Raw genomic sequence first — 18,102 nt, 5'->3', positions numbered from 1 at the left:
AGGAACCCGAATTGAGCTCGGGATTAGCAAAAAAAATAACACAAGTGTCTCGTTTTGCGTAACAAAAATGTATCGATTTGTGAAAAACTGTAAAAATGAGACACTTACGTTATGCTAATTTCGAGCTCAATTCGGACTCCTAAGAACTAAAATGACCCCTAAAACTTTAACCGAAGATTTTTCGACATGTAAACCGATGAAAAAGTTGAATCGGGTCGCAATTTACAATTTATATGAACTTTTGGGCTGCAATTTGCAATTTTTTATTTAAATGGCTGCAATCTGCAAAATACGAACTTTAAATGGCTGTAATTTGCAAATTTCCCTTAAGAAAATCGAAAGTTTAAGCATTAACTTCGCATTAATTATGTTGGGTGGTGGATAGTAGTTGACGTGAAAATGAGTTTGATGGAATGTGTAGAGATTGAAGCTTAGCACACCACACCACTAAAACTTTACTTGCTATTGCTTGGCTGCTGCCATGCAATTGAACGACCACACGTTTATAGAAATTTCCACATCCCAACTTCTATACTTCATGAAGTGGCAACGAGAATTAACAGGAGAAGGTTTTAGTAGTTGCGAGTAATAAAAGAAGGAAGGCAAATTATTAGACAAGAGTACGAAACAAATACATTAATAGATTTTTTTGTGAGAAACTACCTTATATATATCAAATTTTGTAAAAAACTACATTATAAAAAATATTGTTGTAAAAAACTACCTTATAAAAACTAAATGTTAGAAATTGCTACCATGTGCTTGATTTAACAATAAAAGAGATGGGGAATTAGGGGTTATAGACACGGAGGCTATGGAGAAATTGGGTGGGAAAAGAGAAAAAATGATTGAAAATGGGTCATTAAACGTCTCTTATTCAATGCAATAATCCGGTAAAAGGTAACTTCTTACAACATTAAGTGTTTTACAAGGTAGTTTCTTACAACATTTAGTGTTTATGACGTAGTTTCTTATAATACTTTTTTAATAAAGTAATTTTTCACAAAAACTGAAATATATATATATATATATATATATATATATATATATATATATATATATATTATATATAGTCTTAAATTAACTGAGTATAACTCGAGACAATCTTACAACTGTGTAGCCATTATAATCTTTTAATATAAATTATTCATCTTTAAGACATATTAACTAAAAAAAACATTTTTAAATAATGGTACTAGTTCAAGTGTCACATGATGCTCTTCTCAATTAATTCATTATTCAAGTTTTAAAACTAAAGTTTTAACCACTAAGCCAGTGTCTTATGGAAAATTCCTAATTCTTCCTAACCTTGATATGTTTTGTGAACGTATGTTTACAAAATAAATGACCTTTTATAATGAAAAAAACTATCTCTATTTACATTTTGTATAACAAGAGAAAATCTAAGTTTATAACCTTCAGGAGTAAAATAGTAAATTCAAGTGTACTGTGAGGGATATAATTGTAATTTGTAATTGAGCTTGTACAACTCTACTAGTGAATTTATGTCGTTAACTTCACCATTAAACACCTCTGCCATTGTAGAGACCTTCCTTCACCATTAAAAATTCGTGAGCAGCTAGCTACTTAGCTATGATTTGTATAAGGCCATATTCACTTTGTTGGGTTTGAGAAGTGTGGAGAACGGTTCAAGGAGGCTAAGATATGAGTTTAAGCTATGGGCTATTGCTTGGTGTTAAGCAATGGTGGATAACAAAGAGCTGACTTCAAATGGACATATCTCAAGATCTAGAAGTGATATTGAGATGATTCAAGTTGGAGGTGATAGCTCGTCTCAAGAACTTTCCAACGACTTGTCATAAGCTAAATTTGGCCAAGAAACGAGGAAGATATGACTGTTTTACGAGAAGCTGTTCAGTAGGGGAAGTCAGAGCGGCCGCTCCTCTCTAGAGAAACGCCTGCTCCTTCGAGGCTCGTTTTGGCTACTCGTCCAGTTTGTTGGAGCGCCCGCTCCTGTACTTTGGAGCGCCCGCTCAACTAGGTTTTTCGGGGCTCTGTTTTTTTCGCGTTTGAGCCTCGATTTTACGGTCTTGATTTCTCCTTTGTTAGTAACTTATAGTCTTAGCCCTTGGATTATTTGCCTTGTATTTGGACTACATATACTCTTGTATTGTCATTGTAAGGGAGTAATAGGATGTAGGGGAAAGATGTAGAGGGAGAAAGCCTCATGAAATACCCAAATACTTAGGGTTTGAGTGTTTGAGAGGGTGAGTTTGGGGTGGGAGCTTTCATGGTGATTGAAAGCTTGTAAACTACATTAATCTTCATCAAATTGTTACTCCATAGTGGATTGGTGGGTTTTTCTCCCGGTTCTCGGGTTTTCCACGGTAAATTCTCCTTGTCTCGTTTATTACTTGTTTTTCCGTTTTCGTTGTTGTTAATTGTCGTTAATCGCAAACTTACTAGCACATTCGGTTAATCCCTTTCACACTTCACCATTTGAAACTATTTTTGCCAAACTTAAGTAGTTTTGATTGAACCGAAATTATTTTTGCTCAACTTGAATTATTTTTACTAAATTAAATTATTTTTATTTAACTGAACTTATTTTTACTAAACTGAAAATATTTGTAATTAATATTATTTTTATAAAATAAAGTGAATAGGGCCAAACTTAGTAAATGAAAAGGTTGAACTTTGAAGGGTCCAAGTTTTTTCATTATTTATTAACTAAAGGGACTAGTTTTCTAATTGAGGGTCTAAGTTTTTTCATCCTCTGTTATTTAACTAATTTTGGCCTGAAAATTGCACTCAGACCCCAAAAACCAAAATAAAAATAAATAAATAAATAAATATAAAAATTGGAACTTAAACACAAACTTTCTTAAAATCTTAGACCCCAAATGTATGCTTTACTCTCTAATCTATGGTTTAGAACTTTAGATTCTTTGACTTATCATAACTTATCTTTCTCTCATTTATCAGTGTTAGAAAGCATTTTCTTAAATCAAGCATGTTCATGTAAATTGACATTAAATTCCTTGACTTATCATGAATTACCTTAGAGTTATGCTTTTGTAACTAATCTCCCAAATATCTCCTCTCATCTTCAATGTAGGACAAGAATCAGATTCTTTACATAATTTGAGACATACACTAATAAAAATATTATGTAGATTTTACCTTAATAAATTTATTTTTAATTGTGTATTAGAAGGTACAACAAATCCACTTTGAACATCAAATCGATAACACATACTTTTGACTTATCATGTGAAATGCATGCTAGCTAACTCAAGGTATCTCGATCTTGTTGTACTAGTGGGGATAAAGGATATATGGTTCTTGGAGGATGTGTGTGCGAAAGATATATAGAGAGAGCTAAATAGAAAAAATGTAAAAGATAGATAAATTTCCCTTTATAGTGATGGATGAGCTTATTGATGAGCTATCATCTAGTGCTTATGTATTCTATTATTCTGCAAGATAGATCGATCTTAGATATTATCAATTTAAGGTGCATTAAAACTCACAATGGTATGGGCACTATGAATTTCTAGGAATTCCTTTTGGGTTCACTAGACTTCCTTTCAAGGATGGATGAACCACATTTTAATTCCTCTCTATCTTAAGAAAATGTGTCTTTATTAGTCTTCTTTGATGACATATTGGTGTACAATTCTTAGCTTCTTTGGTATTGAACGCATGTTGAACATTTGAATAATGTGCTTCAATTGATGAAACAAAATACCTTATTCATATAAAGAAGTAATTTAACTGTTCTTTTGGCATCTGTGAGGTGGAATAAGGGCATTTTATCTCAACAATGAACGGAGTACGTAAATTGACCCCCAAAAGGTAGAAACCGTGAGAGAGAGAGAGAAAGAGAAGAAATTATATTATTATATTATGAATGAATGAATTATTTTATGATTCCTAGCTAAGCTAGTTCCCTACCTATTATTTTTTTATATATTTAAGAGAACGTATCAATTTCTTAGGAATAGACTATAAGTATATCTAAGTTCTTGTAATCTGCACCAATATGCATTATTAGATGATTCGTCTTATGTATCGTAGCAATGTTATTTTTGCTGAAATTTCCTTAGAGTTGATAAATACAAGATGAGGAATTATTTTTTCTTTATCAAGTCCAAGTTTGTCAAAAATAGATGTATCGTGCATTTAGTAGGTCACTAGAAACAATCGAATCATTAACTTTATCATTTTCATAATTATGATTCTCATTTTATTGATCCAAACTTTCATTTGATTGATCCTAATCTTCATTTGACTGATCAAAGTAATTACAAGATTCTACATTTTTTAAAGCATTATAATTGTATCAAGAGCTCTTTGTTGCGCACGATCTTACTAACTTCTCTTTGTTTTTCTTATCTATTTTTTCTCTTCGAGATAAAATTAGTTAGGGAAAACCATAAACTAAGTCAAATCCTCAAGAAGAAAGCTAAGTATTCTAAAAGTATGTATTAAGTATAAACATAAAGTTAATAAATAAAGAGTAAAAAAGTTACAAATCTTTCATTCATATATAATAAGGCTGTAAATTATTACTTATACACAAACTTTCTCCTTATGAATTATTTATGAACCCGTTCATATATATTATTGGTGGGTAGCATGAAAAACTCAAACCAATTTAGCACAATAAAGAAAAATTTTAAAACTTAAATAGAGTAGAGAAGAGTTTTCTATATATACTTGTATATATAAGACATATTTATAATTTTGAAGTAGTTGTTGCAGCTTCGAAAATTAATTGGAACGCCTTTTCAACACACGGCATAAACTTTTGGGGATCAATGAAGCCATTCTCAACAACAAAACCAAGTCTTATATTATCCATATAGGTCAGCACGGACACTATTAAACTCTGTAATAAGATCACGATAAAGTATATGTTAATTTTTGAGATTCATAAATAGAGTAATCAATCTTGTCCTAAAAGTTCAACAACAAAAACTGTAAAACATAGATAATTTTGGTAATCAAATAAAAAGATGCACAAAATATCTTACCATATTAATTCCAGTTGGTACGAAGTAAAAGCCATTGATAGGGTGGTTTCCAAAACTAACTTGGTCAGTTGGCCCAATCATATTCGTGATTGCAAAGCTACAATTCTTCCATCTTCGTTCAAGTGTTCGTGCAACAGCCTACAAAGGTGAACATTTATGTCATCTATACATCTATATTGTTTGTGTTCATTTAATTTAAACATTGTAATAAGCCTTTTTTATTTTCTGTTTTCTAATAATGGCTACTACAGTTTGATTTTCAAACTTGTGTTTGTCAATGCAAAACATTAAATAATATGAGCTAAGATACTTCAATTAGCGGTTTGTGGAGGCGGATGTACCATGAGCATGGTGCATCCGTTCCCCAAAAAAAAAAAAAAAAAAAAAAAACGGAAAGAACATTGTATAGAGATGTAAAGAACATTTAGCTAAAATGAAAAGAATATTTAGCTAAAGTGAAAAGAACATGTTACAGAATTGTAAAGATTAAAGAACATTTATCTAAAGTAAAAAAAAAAAAAAGCACATTGTTAAATATAATGAACGTAATAATTTCTGAGCGTCTATTTTAAAAGAACATGAAGAATATAATAAAAGAACATAAGAGATGTAAAATAAGAACATAGAGCTATTAATAACAATGAACATAACACTATCTTATAAAGAACATCATCTTCAACCTTTGCCACATTATTCTCAAATTCAACATTCAAATTCATCAAATTTCAAAAAAGGAAAATAAACAATGAATTTTATGATTACTAAATTTCTAATTCAAATCTAAAATAACACAAGTAATGAAAAATAAGTACAAAATTTCATTCAAAATTACCTTCGATCTTTTGTTTAACAAATCCACATATTTACCTTCATTAACAATCACTCCATTAACAAAACAATGATGAAAAGCACCACGAAACTCTATCTAAATGCGCATCTATCGTCTATTATTTATTAATAGAATTTCTTTTTCTCTATAAATTTTCTATTTCTCTCTCTAAGATTTTTATTCCTCTCTCTAAAAAATTCAAACAAGTGAAATTAAAATATGAAGAAATATACAAATTTCGAAATTCAGATTGGGAAATAATTACCAAAACTGTTCAATTATGGAACAAATAATTCATTTAAAGATTGAAAAGCGAGGTATTCTTTAAAAGATACTATTATGTTCTTTCAGGATTTTTTTTTTTTTGAATAAAACAATATTCATTATATTATCATGTTCTTTATTAATAGAATAACAAAATAACTATATGCTCCTTACAAAACAATTATATGTTCATTACAAAACAACCATATGTGATGTTCTTTATAAAATAATTATATGTTCTTTACAAAACAAATATATGTACTTTACTGAACAACTATATGTTCATTCCGCCTTTTTTTTTTTAAAGAAAACCGGTTGGACGAAGTATGGTGCATCCGCCTCCACGGAAAAAATTTCATATTAAATGGGATTCAACTTTTTGATAAATATTGTGTTTGGGGTCCAACTTTTTTTTTACTTTGTGTTTGGGGTCTAAGTTGGAAATTCCGGTGAGTTAACTTTAGTTTAACTCACCGTTAACCTTAGATTAAAAAAAGTTAGACCCACTAATCTAATAAATATAGACCCTTAATGCATTTAATTATAGAGATTGATGACAAAATTCTTTTTTTTTTTTGAATAATGATAAAAATATTTTTATTAAACTAAAATCATTGATAATTTTTTTTTTTTGGCCAAAAAAAAATCTGATTTAATTTAAACGATAAAATGTGTTAGTAATACTTCGTAACTTTTATAATTTATAAAATAAATGACTTTCATAAAAAAAAATATTACAAGTATCATAATTATTTACAAAATAATTTTTAATTTTTTATTGTACCTGAATTCTCTAGAATAAGGGTGCGATAAAAATATCCAATTTTTTTCACAATAACTACTAGGTATGTCAGTTATGCATTAAATATTGAAATCTAAGTTTATAAAATAAGATTCATATTTTATTAAATTCTTAGTTTATTAAAAATTTGATTCTTAGTATTATTATCAATTTTACACTTTTAATTAATTAGTGAAAAATATTCTACAAAAATTGTGAATAAACAAAATTTATTTATTTTCTTCTAAATTACATATTCAATGAAATGAAGCTTGAACTATTAATTTATTATTAAAGAACTAATTAGCTAAATATGTATTTTTAAAGTGTGCTTACACTACAAAAAAAAATGGTTAAATTGTTATTAATAATAAAAAGTTTAATATAAGAAATGGTATTACTATAACTAGATTATAAAAAAATAAAAAAATAAAAAATACTAAAAGGGTCCAAGTTTTTCGATTTTTCTAATTGGTTGTTTTATTTTTATTTTTTTAAAAAAGAAATTTCTTTATTCGTTAACTAGAAGGGTCCAAGTTTTTTTGCACATAATTAATTAAATCTCACCGAAAAACATATTCTAGAACACAAACATAAAGTAAAAAAAAAAAATAAATAAATAAAAAAAAAAAAAAAAAAAAAAAAGTTAAGACCCCAAACACAATATTTTCCAAAAAGTTGGACCCCTTTTGTAATCTTAACTCTAAATATTACTATATAATATATTTCTCATTATAACTCCCTCTGCCCCTTATTGTTTGTAACATTTAATTAAAAAAAGATCTCCAGAAAAAGTGAGTTCATATTACAAACAATATGGAGGGATTATGTAATTGTTAAAAGCATAAAAAAAATTAATTTTAGAAAATAAATAAGATAACAAACCTTTAGGCCTCCAATTGTCCTTATAACCTCAAGCAGGCCAGCCATGAGATGGAGACCAAGTGCACCATTCCTCTTCCTTTTGATAATATTGTGTGCTTTCTTGATAAATTGGAGTGGCTTTATAAGATCATCATCCTCCAAATGTGGGAATGGTACTTCAATATTTGTAATTCTATTTCCAAATATCTTTCCTTTGCGCATCTCTTCTGCGTTAAAATTTCCCTTCATACTCCTAACGTTGACAAATATCGTTGCTGTCGATTGTTTTTTCTTTAATTGTCCTGGGTCTTTTTCTCGAATGTACAATTGAGTTCCAAGAAATATTATCCCAACAATGATATCATTTACAGTCTATTTCACAACAACAATACATAAATTAAAATAGGAAGTTATATAAAGAAAGTGTTATTCCCTCCGTGTTTTAATAAGTGTTACAGTTTGACCAAACACGCTTGTCGAGATATGACTTTGACCATTAATTTATCTAATCATATGTTAATAATTATAAGAAAGTTTATATTATGAAAGTATACGTTATAACGAATCTAACAATGTTTTATACAATAACATTTGTTTTTTTTTTATATATTAGTAAATTAATCAAGTCAAACCCATTATGTGAATAGTGAAAAAAGTCAAATTGTAACACTTATTAAAACACGGAGGAAGTAATTATTTGCGGCCAATAAATTTATTTAAAAGAAAAAATAAAAAAAAATAAAAAAAAAGGGAATAAATTTTATAAAAAGCTATCTTACCACTCCAAGTAGTGTCTTGATTCTTTTGACATCATCGATAGGAAATGTCATTGAGCAAACTCTAGTCGAACCTGGAAGTCTTGTGTCTATATTTCCCGACCTAATTGGGGTTTGATCATCTTCAATAAATACTGATCCAACACCTTGTCCAAAATCATACAATGAATAGATGATAGGAGCTATAAATCTAGGAACAATATTGAACATGTTCATCACAATTTGCTCTGTGTTAGACATCTTTCTTTGAATGGTACTCGAAGTACTTTTTGAAGGGAAAGTACAAGGTAACGTAGGATCATCGACTCGTTTAACACAAGAGAGAAAAACACCCATGAGTGAAGTACCATCACCAATTGCATGATGAACTTTGAATAAGAAGATTCCTTTTGCATTGATGTGTTTTGGGTTGTTGATAATGTGAAGTTCCCATAAAGGTTTGTGTTGTGGAAGTTGTGAAGTAGCTATAGATGATATGTAATCTTCATAACAGTCCTTATAACTTTCGGCAGATAAATCTTCTGGGAAATTTATTACTTTAATATGATCTTCGACATTCACTTCTACTTTCTTCCACATTTTCTTCCCCTTTTGATCTTCAATCTGACAAGTACGAAGTACAATATATTATTAAAATCCATCGTGCATTGACATGATATGCATATTTAGGAATATAAACCTACCTACAATTAAGTTAGTTTTATATAAAGTATGACTTTCATTTGACTGTTAGTTCTATTATTAGCCAATTAATGCAGTATTACAAAATTTAATTCAAATCTAGACTCATTACTGGTGGGCCTGTTCACATTTATTGAAATAAGCTTAACTGAACTGAACTAATTGAAGCTGAACTTAATATTTTATGAGAGAAGGAAATTAATTAAGAGTTGAATTGAACTGAATTGATTGGAGCTGAACTGAATTGAACTTCTACATTAGTTTTTTTTTTTTCTCCTTGTTAGTGTTGACTAAACGAATAATGTTACCTACATAGCCGCTATGAAAGTCCATAAGCTCAACCATGTTATACATGGTAGACCACTTAAATAAATATACTGTATAAGAAGTATTGCTGTGAGGATTTTTTTTTTTTTTTTTTTTTTTTTTTTTTTTTTTTTTTTTTTAATAAAGATTCTTATATTATTACTTATTTATTTAAAAAGTTATTTTATTTAATGTAGTAGTTCCAAAATTTTTACATCCCTTACTTATTAGTACTTGTAAAAATTTAATTTACACACCATATAAATAAATTTGACATTAAAGTATAGTATATACCAAATACAACACATACTTTCAGATTATTACATTTTTTGAAATTTTTTATTACTGTGTAATTAGATATACTACGTATTCATGAACAAAATTAGTCACCAAGATGACAAGCTCAGTGTACCTATAATATATATTTTGACTTAGTCACCACAAACATTATAGCCACAAACATTTTTTTTCATGTATTGTCACATTTTAATTAACTTAAAATTATTCATAAACACAACATCTTTCACATTTTTATTTTTATTATTGTTTTTGTTTTATATGGAATGAAAAGGGTCTGAATCCTCTATCCCATTCTTATGTCCCATTTCATGTCCCATTCTTTTTGATTGGTCCATGTCACTTTAAATATCAATATTAATATTAAAAAAAATTTAATAGCAAATTAAATTACTCCTATACATAATTTATATATTCTAGTCCTTATCTATTTTTTTTCTCTCCTTTTTACAATTACGTTTAATTCAATCTCATCATTTTTTTTTCTTTATACTACCTCCATTACTCTAGAAGAACCCTAAGTTATTGTTAACTTTGTTACAATCATCTCAGTATATATTTCTAAAATATATATCAACCATTAAAGATATCAATGATTGAATATATACATTATTGTTTTTTTGTCACACGTTATAGATATAAAATATAATACAATGATAGAGAGATAGAGAGAAAAAACTACCACAATAGAAGAGAAACGGGGATGAGCTTTAGCAAAGACATCCTTGATGAAACCAAAGATAGTTAAAAAATCAACAGGAATTTCCAACTCCATAAAACCAAGAACGTAGAGTGTTACCACTTCACTCAAAAAGTATTCAGTTGTTGGACTTACTGGCTCATCCAACTCTAAGCTCTCGTTTTTAACTTTGGTGTTAACCCTCAATTTTGAATATTCCATTTTTTTAAGAACTTTTTTTTTTATGCAATAAACTACAACACTTATTTAATTTTATAATTTAGAAAGGTTGAGCAAATTATCCATATTTATAGATACTTCAAGAGGCTAATGTACGTAGTAAGTAGCAAACCTTGTATTGGTGACAATTACGTACGATATGACATAAAAATCCTGTAGAAAACCAAAAAACATGTAATTTTTAATAAACGTTTTTGAAATGGTCTTTTATTATTAAATGAGAATTCATGGTTGAATAAAAAATAATATTTGATCGTCTTTGTGTGAGGAATTTTCCTACCTCGGATGATCCATGACAAGAATGCGTCATGACATACGTTACTAGTCGATTAATCAATGTAACAAGTCTCAAAATGGATTAACCATCACCATATAGCTAGATACCATCATTCACGGGTCGTAGTCGACAGTGATTTATTAGAACCTCTCCATCAGATATTAAAAGATTTCATTTGTTCTTCCAACATTGAGTATCACCGAACCCCCAAAATATTTCCTTTGTTCTATTTTAGTTGATATACATGACACATTTTTGCATATTGATGATATTTACAAATTATATTAGATTAGATTTTTGGATATTAGTTTTGACAAAATATTGTCATATGGAGTCTTGTTTAATTTAAATTACCTTATGTATATTATATTAATATTTACTATTTATAATTTATTTACTTATTAATAATTTAAGATATTAGCCTTTAAACTTGTATGGCAAACATGATATAGCAAGTACCTCACTTTAACCTCCAAAACATTATGAAGTTTCCCCACACACTCTCCATAATGTCACCAATCTTAACCTTTTTTACAATGAGAACATTGTAAAAGTAAGAAATTGTGATCTGAACATCGTAAAACTAAGAAATTGTGATCTTGTGATCATTTATACTCATGAATGATATGGTACCTTACATTAAATTTAACTTGGTTCCAAATTAAAACACATTATTGCTAATTAATGTTTGTTCATATATAAGACGACTAATTTGATTTCAATGCATATCTTTGATCAGCAATTATAAATTTTAATATATTCAAGTTATACATTGAGACGATTAAAATAAGATTTGTGTTAGTATATACTTCATATAGTTTACTTATGAATAACTATGGTTGAAATTTCTTTTTTTAAATAATTTTTTTTTTCTATGTTTCGATCTTCAACCTTGCCTTAAATCTCAGTCTGGTTGCATGTGCTTTGAAATTACAGGTATTTGATAGAGTAATTAAGTCCCAAGTTATATGTTCTTCATTTGTTTTGGGATTTCCTGTCATACCAAAGGCTTGTTAAGGAGAGCCTTGGCATTTAAGGGATTGAGCGATCTTTTATCTACTAAATCCAACCTTTGCAAGGTATGCACAGTTAATAGTTATGTATTCGAGGAACCTGGAAGGTTAAATGAATTACAGGAGGTTGAGAGGATGTTATATTGTGCCTCTTTTTTCGTATCTATCAAACATTAGGGAGTTCACGGGTTAAGCCAAAATCTATATTTGTTTATGTTAAGGAGTTTGTCATGTGGAGGTCATTATTGAAGATTTGTTGCCCAATGGGAATGGTATGGATTGTGCTGATGAAACATGGGCTTTCACTGCTAGTGTCAGATGATAAGGTTTCTAAGGATTTGGAAAGTGTTTCCATTCCAAAGTCAGTAAAAGCTTGATGATGGCTGGTTTGCAAAAGCACATAATAATGTTTCGATTCTGTGTATGTTCTGGTTCTTCTCTAGTTCTCTTCAGATTACATCTCTAATTTGCAGCGTCTTATGCACATTAATGCGCTCAGATTTACCATTCGAGAATCTTTTGTAATGACAATTCGGGTTGTCCTTCATCAACTAAACTTTTGAAAGTGATCCCCCAAGATAACAATTAAGGGAAGCAGAGGCCTCTATTTTAATTTGTCGATCACTCCTTTTGATGGCTCAAATCACCAAGCAGTTCCCTCACAAAAGGTCTTGTGCTTCTTCTCATTCGACCATAATTAATGCGCAAATCATGTTTCAGAAGAGCTGATCATGACTCCAACATTTCACGGTAGTCTGATGGAAGTAGCTGCTTCATTCTCATCAGGGTTTTGACTCGCTTGAACCACCAACAAAGGACTATTTATCAGTTTCTTCCTTAGACTCTAGGTAAGGTATGTTATGATAGGTTTTCTATAGGTTGCAAGATGGATTGTGTAGCTCAAAGCGTCATTTGACTTTGTCTCTTGATTTGGAGTCTAGCAAGTTGGACCGTTAGAAGCTTGCTCGCATTGGTCCTTGGTCTTTGTCATTTAATGTTCTTGTAAAAAAAAAAAAAAAAATTATGATCAAAATTTCTCTCTTCAAATGAATTATTCCAATTTAAATAATCAAATAGGATTGGATCAAATCAAATCCATTGATTTAGAGTATAGTTTGGATTTCATATCAGATATTTATAGTCCAAAAACCGAGTATGTATGTGTTAGTTTGGTAGGTAGGAAAAGACATGGATAGGAAATATTCCATGTCAAGTTTATTAATAAGGCAAAAGCTAACGAACGCCTCAAGAGCGTTGGATAAGCTAGTTAAAGTAAAAATATTATATTAAAATTAACATTAATTGCACCGATCAATGCGTGATTTTATTATGCTTTCCCAAATTAATACTATATCATTTTAGGTAATATTTTAAATTTGTATCCAACGTTCCGAGACGTTCGTTACCAAGATCCTATTTGTAATTGAAAAAAAAAAGGTTAGTTTCATGTTTAAGAAAATCAAAAGTTTTAGTATTGACTTGGCATTAAATATGGTGGGTAGTGGATAGTAGTTGACGTAAAAACTGAGTTTGATGGATTGTGTCTAGATTGAAGCTTAGAACACCACGAAACATTACTTCCTAGCTTGGCTGCTGCCATGCAATTGAATGATCATTTTTATAGTAAGGTCCCGTTCACTTCACCTTATTTTTGCTTAATTGAAATTATTTTTACTGAAACAAAATTATATTTACTGAACTTAAATTAATTTTACTGAACTAAAATTATTTTTGCTGAACTGAAATTAATTTTACTGAACTGAACTTATTTTTACTGAACTGAAATTATTTTTACTTAATATTATTTTTTAAGGTAAAATGAACAGGGCCTAATTTCCACATCCTAACTTCTATACTTCATCATGCAGTGGCAACGAGAATTAGAAGGACGAGAAAATTGAGCCATTAAAGTTGTTCCCTTGACGTTTTAGTAGTTGCGAGTAATTTAAAAAGAAAGAATGTGAATTATTAGACAAGAGTATGAACAAAATAAATCTATACTAATATATTAAAAGACGTTTATAACAATGTCCACCTGCCACGTAAACTCTCCTCACTGCACCACGTCACCTACTAAATTACTCATAATGCCATGTGGCTTTCCCTTTCATTTGTTTTCATTGCAAGTCATGCATTTATAATAATTAAAAAAGTCCTTCACAAGATTTGAAGACACAGATTTTATTTTCCCAAATTTTTTCAAATCGATTTAATTGACGAACTATTTTGCAGTAGCCATGGTTTATTTGAAGGATATCAAATGTGCTTTGTGGTCTCCCTGAACCTCCAAGATGATGATGCAAGTTTCCTCTTCCCTTTGTTTTTAACCATGGTAGAAAACATAAAAATTAAATAAAAAAAAACCCTATAAAAGAGGAAAGTTTGTGTTATTTAGATGAAATACTACAAGAGGGGGTACGGTGAATTTTAGCATGGAGCTTGCTAGTTACTTTTTGCGGAATTGAAAGAAACATACCACAATAAAGAAATAGTACTGCAAGAGAGATTTTACGAGGAAAACTTCCTACGCCAAATAGGAAGTGAAAAACCTCGACCTCAAGGGATTTTGACTCAAAACATTCAACAAAAATAGGTCAACGACTTTGTTACAACCTATGAGGAACTTGAGCCTCTACCGAGTTCCTCAACGAACTCATATCCCCAACAATTATTCCCTCTAATAGTTGCAGCTCGAAATCTTCCCTCAAAGATCTCTCTTCTCACTCAAGACTTTATTCAAAGCCTTACTCATTTTCTTTCTCTCAATCTTCATTCAAAGCTTTCTCTACATACAAAGAACTCACTCAAGTCCTCACCCCAATAACTCAAACCCTTATAAATTCCCCATTACAAGAGTTCACTCAAACCCTTAAACAACTCTCAAATACATATAAAAGACATGGATTGGAGTCAAAAACATTTTCTCCATGATCTCCTTATTTTCTCTACTAAAAAGCTGTTTCAAATTAAACGTAAGAAGTTATATTTGTAACACCCCCAAATCTCCCTCTACGGAAATACTAGTATAATACATATAATTATACTGTAGAGATAGAATTAGGCATATTACCGCCGCGTGATTACGCAAGGCTACTCAAACTTACTAAACAAAACCAATACTTTGCAGCGGAAAACTTCAATACTCTTCTTTTATTAATAATAGACTATAAATAGTAACCATTGTCATGAGTACTCAAAAATAAACATAAAAACCAACATTTCCTAATCTAGGTGAAACCATTCCCGAGACTCCATATGCTCAATTATTGACTCCACCTGAAATTAGTCAACATTGCTTACCATTAAGGTAAACAGGGCGAACCAAAACAAAACAATAAATACGGATTAGCAAAATATGCTAAGTACGATAAGTGCAAGATAATTAAACTCAATTTATTAGCAAACATGCTTTTGAAATCAATTCCATCCTTTCCAATGATTTAACCAATAATTCCAATTCAAATTTTCAAAACCAATTTCAATAATCAATATCAATAGTCAATTCAATAAATCAATTCCTCTTTAAAATCCAATTCCTTTAAAATCAATTCCTTTTAATCCAATTCCTCACCCAAGTGTGCACACCCCCAAGCTAGTCTCCTTATATTACAAGGCTATTCTTGAGGAAAGACTCGGTCATACAATGTCTAAGGCCTTATCAATAAACCAAATCCGCATAGTGGGATTACCAACATGCTTGTAAAGCATTAATAATAATACTTCAATCAATCCTCTTTAAATCCAATAATTCCAACTTTTAATAATAATAATTCAAACTCCTTTTTATTTAGTTCCACATGCTTTCAAAATCAAATCTTTTAAACATGAATAATAATTTTAATTATTTAAAACATGACATAAAATCAATACTCCAATTTATTTATCAAAACCAATTTATTTAAATATGCTTTTATTTCATAAATCATAATTCAATTCAATTTAATTCAATCATCATAAAATCATTCAAACATACTTATTCAACCCAATCACTTTCAAGGTATCTAGCCACCTAGCGTACCTTGATCCTTGCTTAGCAAAATTACACAAAAGAACCCTCAAGAATCTTGATCGAACACACCCGACAAATAAATATAACCTTAATCAATATAAGGTTAACAAATAATCACAAAAATTAAATTAAAAACCTCCCAACTATATGTACATGAACCTTTTAAATTAATTTCTTATAAACATCATTAAAAAATCTGATTTTATATAATTAAAACTACTCATAATAATTTTTATAAATCCCCCATAATAATAATAATAATAATAATTGAATAAGAGAAGAGAAGAAGAAAAGATAAGAAACCAAGGAAAAGAGAAGAATTGGATTTGCATTGAAAAGAATAGGTAGAACTTGCCGTGTCTGTAACTCCTTCGATATAACTCCGAATTGGGTGATTCTTAAGCTTAACCTCCGAAAAGAATAGGAACAATCTTTCGTGAAACGTCAATACCCCAAAAACTAACCAGAAATGCCCGAAAATTGGCTTCAAAAACGAGATGATTTGTGTAAAAAGAGGAGAAGAAAAGAAGAAAATTGGTGTGAAGAATGTGAGAGGTATGGAGGGGTATTTATAGGCTAGCTCATGCAAGAATTATGGCTAGAGAATGTGGGAAGATTATGGCAAGTAGGGTTTATGGAATTACTTGGAGAAGTGAATGAAAGGAATATGGAAAGTTTTGATATTAAGGTGATTGTGTATAATTAAATATGGAAGGTATGTTTGTCATGAAAAAAAAAGCAAGGACGATTACTTGAGGAATAATCAAGAGAAATAAAAAGGTAAGAAAATATGATAATCAAATATTAAGAAGATGGAAAAATAGAATTAAGGAAATTAATAGATTTTTGGGAGATAATTAAAAATACAATTTACCAAAATAATTTCCCCCAAAATAACACAAGAGGGCTGAAAATCATATGCTTTCCATAGCTCAAATTTTCGGATTTCTCTAGTAGTATTTAGGAAGATTTTGCTCGGTTTTAAGGAATAAAAATAATTGTGTAAATAATATAGAATAATTAATTAATTAAATACCAATTATTCACCAATAAATAACTAAGAAAATCAAATTTTCTATACATAGAAAATCTGAATTTCCTAGCTAAATAAATGGGAATTTTTGGCCATTTAATATAATTAATAAAATATAATTTTGCTTTAATTAAAATATCCGAAATATATAAATAATCCGGTTTTTAAAATAAGATAAATGGATAATAAATCTTATCCAAAATAATAATTAGATTTCAAAATACTTTTGGCGCCAAAATTCAAATATCATTTTGGCTCCAAATAATAAATTTACTAAAATACCATTTTTATAAAATAATTCCTAATTAATTAATTAGAAAATACGTATGAAAATACCGGGTATTACAATATTTTATTTTCCAAAAACTAAATAATTAAAAATATAAAATATAAAATAATAAAATCCTAAGTTCCTAACCAAATCAGATTTTTATCAATTAAAAATTGATTCGGATTTTATTAAAAATATTTTATCCTAAAATAACTAACCCACTTAATTTGAAATACTAAACTAATTAGAGATTAGATAGGAAACAACCTAAAAACAAATCCCTAAAATATAGAAGAAGCTAAGGAGGATAAATTATCTTTTTGATTAATATGAAAATCAGATTTTATTTTAAAAACTTATCTTTTATAAAATAAAATCTATTTAAAATAAATTATACCAAATGAAAACTAACTACCTAGAATGCAAGCAAAGATAATGCAATGACTACTCACGTTGAAAACTGACTTCTAGTGATGTGCAAACTTGTGTTCCTCCTATACAGGAATTTTTTACTGCCCTGTAAGGAACTGGCTAGTCAGCAACACTCAATTCCTTCCAAACTGTCAGTTCCTTCGAGACTGAAGTCCCAATTTAATTTCTTAGGCTTGTTCCAAGCAATTTCTCTTTTCCAACATACTTACATGATTCCTAGAAAAATATACTCCTATTTTTCTGCCTTGAAGCTTCTACTCCAAAGCTTCTATTCCTTCAAAGGAACTTCTTTTTGCTTGTTCTCACTTTGGAACTGCTACTTATTCTCAAAGAACTTCTTCTCATTCTTC

The 18,102-nt window shown here is 29.3% G+C and overlaps 1 protein-coding gene across 1 annotated transcript; it reads right to left on the bottom strand.

The window, feature by feature from the left end:
• Positions 1–6,090: 6,090 nt before the first annotated feature.
• Positions 6,091–10,699, bottom strand: LOC145588883 (wax ester synthase/diacylglycerol acyltransferase 6-like). Its single transcript, XM_081645477.1, has 4 exons — positions 10,481–10,699; positions 8,518–9,117; positions 7,760–8,110; positions 6,091–6,099 (listed from the first exon to the last, which is right to left on the bottom strand). The coding sequence occupies exons 1-4, from the start codon at positions 10,697–10,699 to the stop codon at positions 6,091–6,093; spliced, it is 1,179 nt and encodes a 392-aa protein (XP_081501603.1).
• Positions 10,700–18,102: the final 7,403 nt, after the last annotated feature.

The sequence above is a fragment of the Chenopodium album genome, chromosome 17 (genome assembly GCF_948465745.1).
Source record: "Chenopodium album chromosome 17, dcCheAlbu1.1, whole genome shotgun sequence".
Taxonomy (NCBI): domain Eukaryota; kingdom Viridiplantae; phylum Streptophyta; class Magnoliopsida; order Caryophyllales; family Amaranthaceae; genus Chenopodium; species Chenopodium album.
Note: the sequence above shows the minus strand (reverse complement) of the source record. Positions and strands in the feature narration are given on the sequence as shown.

Coding starts and splice junctions, on each gene's coding strand:
- LOC145588883 (XM_081645477.1), bottom strand. CDS start 10,699: ATGGAATATTCAAAATTGAGGGTTAACACCAAAGTTAAAAACGAGAGC. Junction 9,118..10,480: donor CCCGTTTCTCTTCTATTGTG/GTAGTTTTTTCT, acceptor CGTACTTGTCAG/ATTGAAGATCAAAAGGGGAA. Junction 8,111..8,517: donor TCAAGACACTACTTGGAGTG/GTAAGATAGCTT, acceptor GTTGTGAAATAG/ACTGTAAATGATATCATTGT.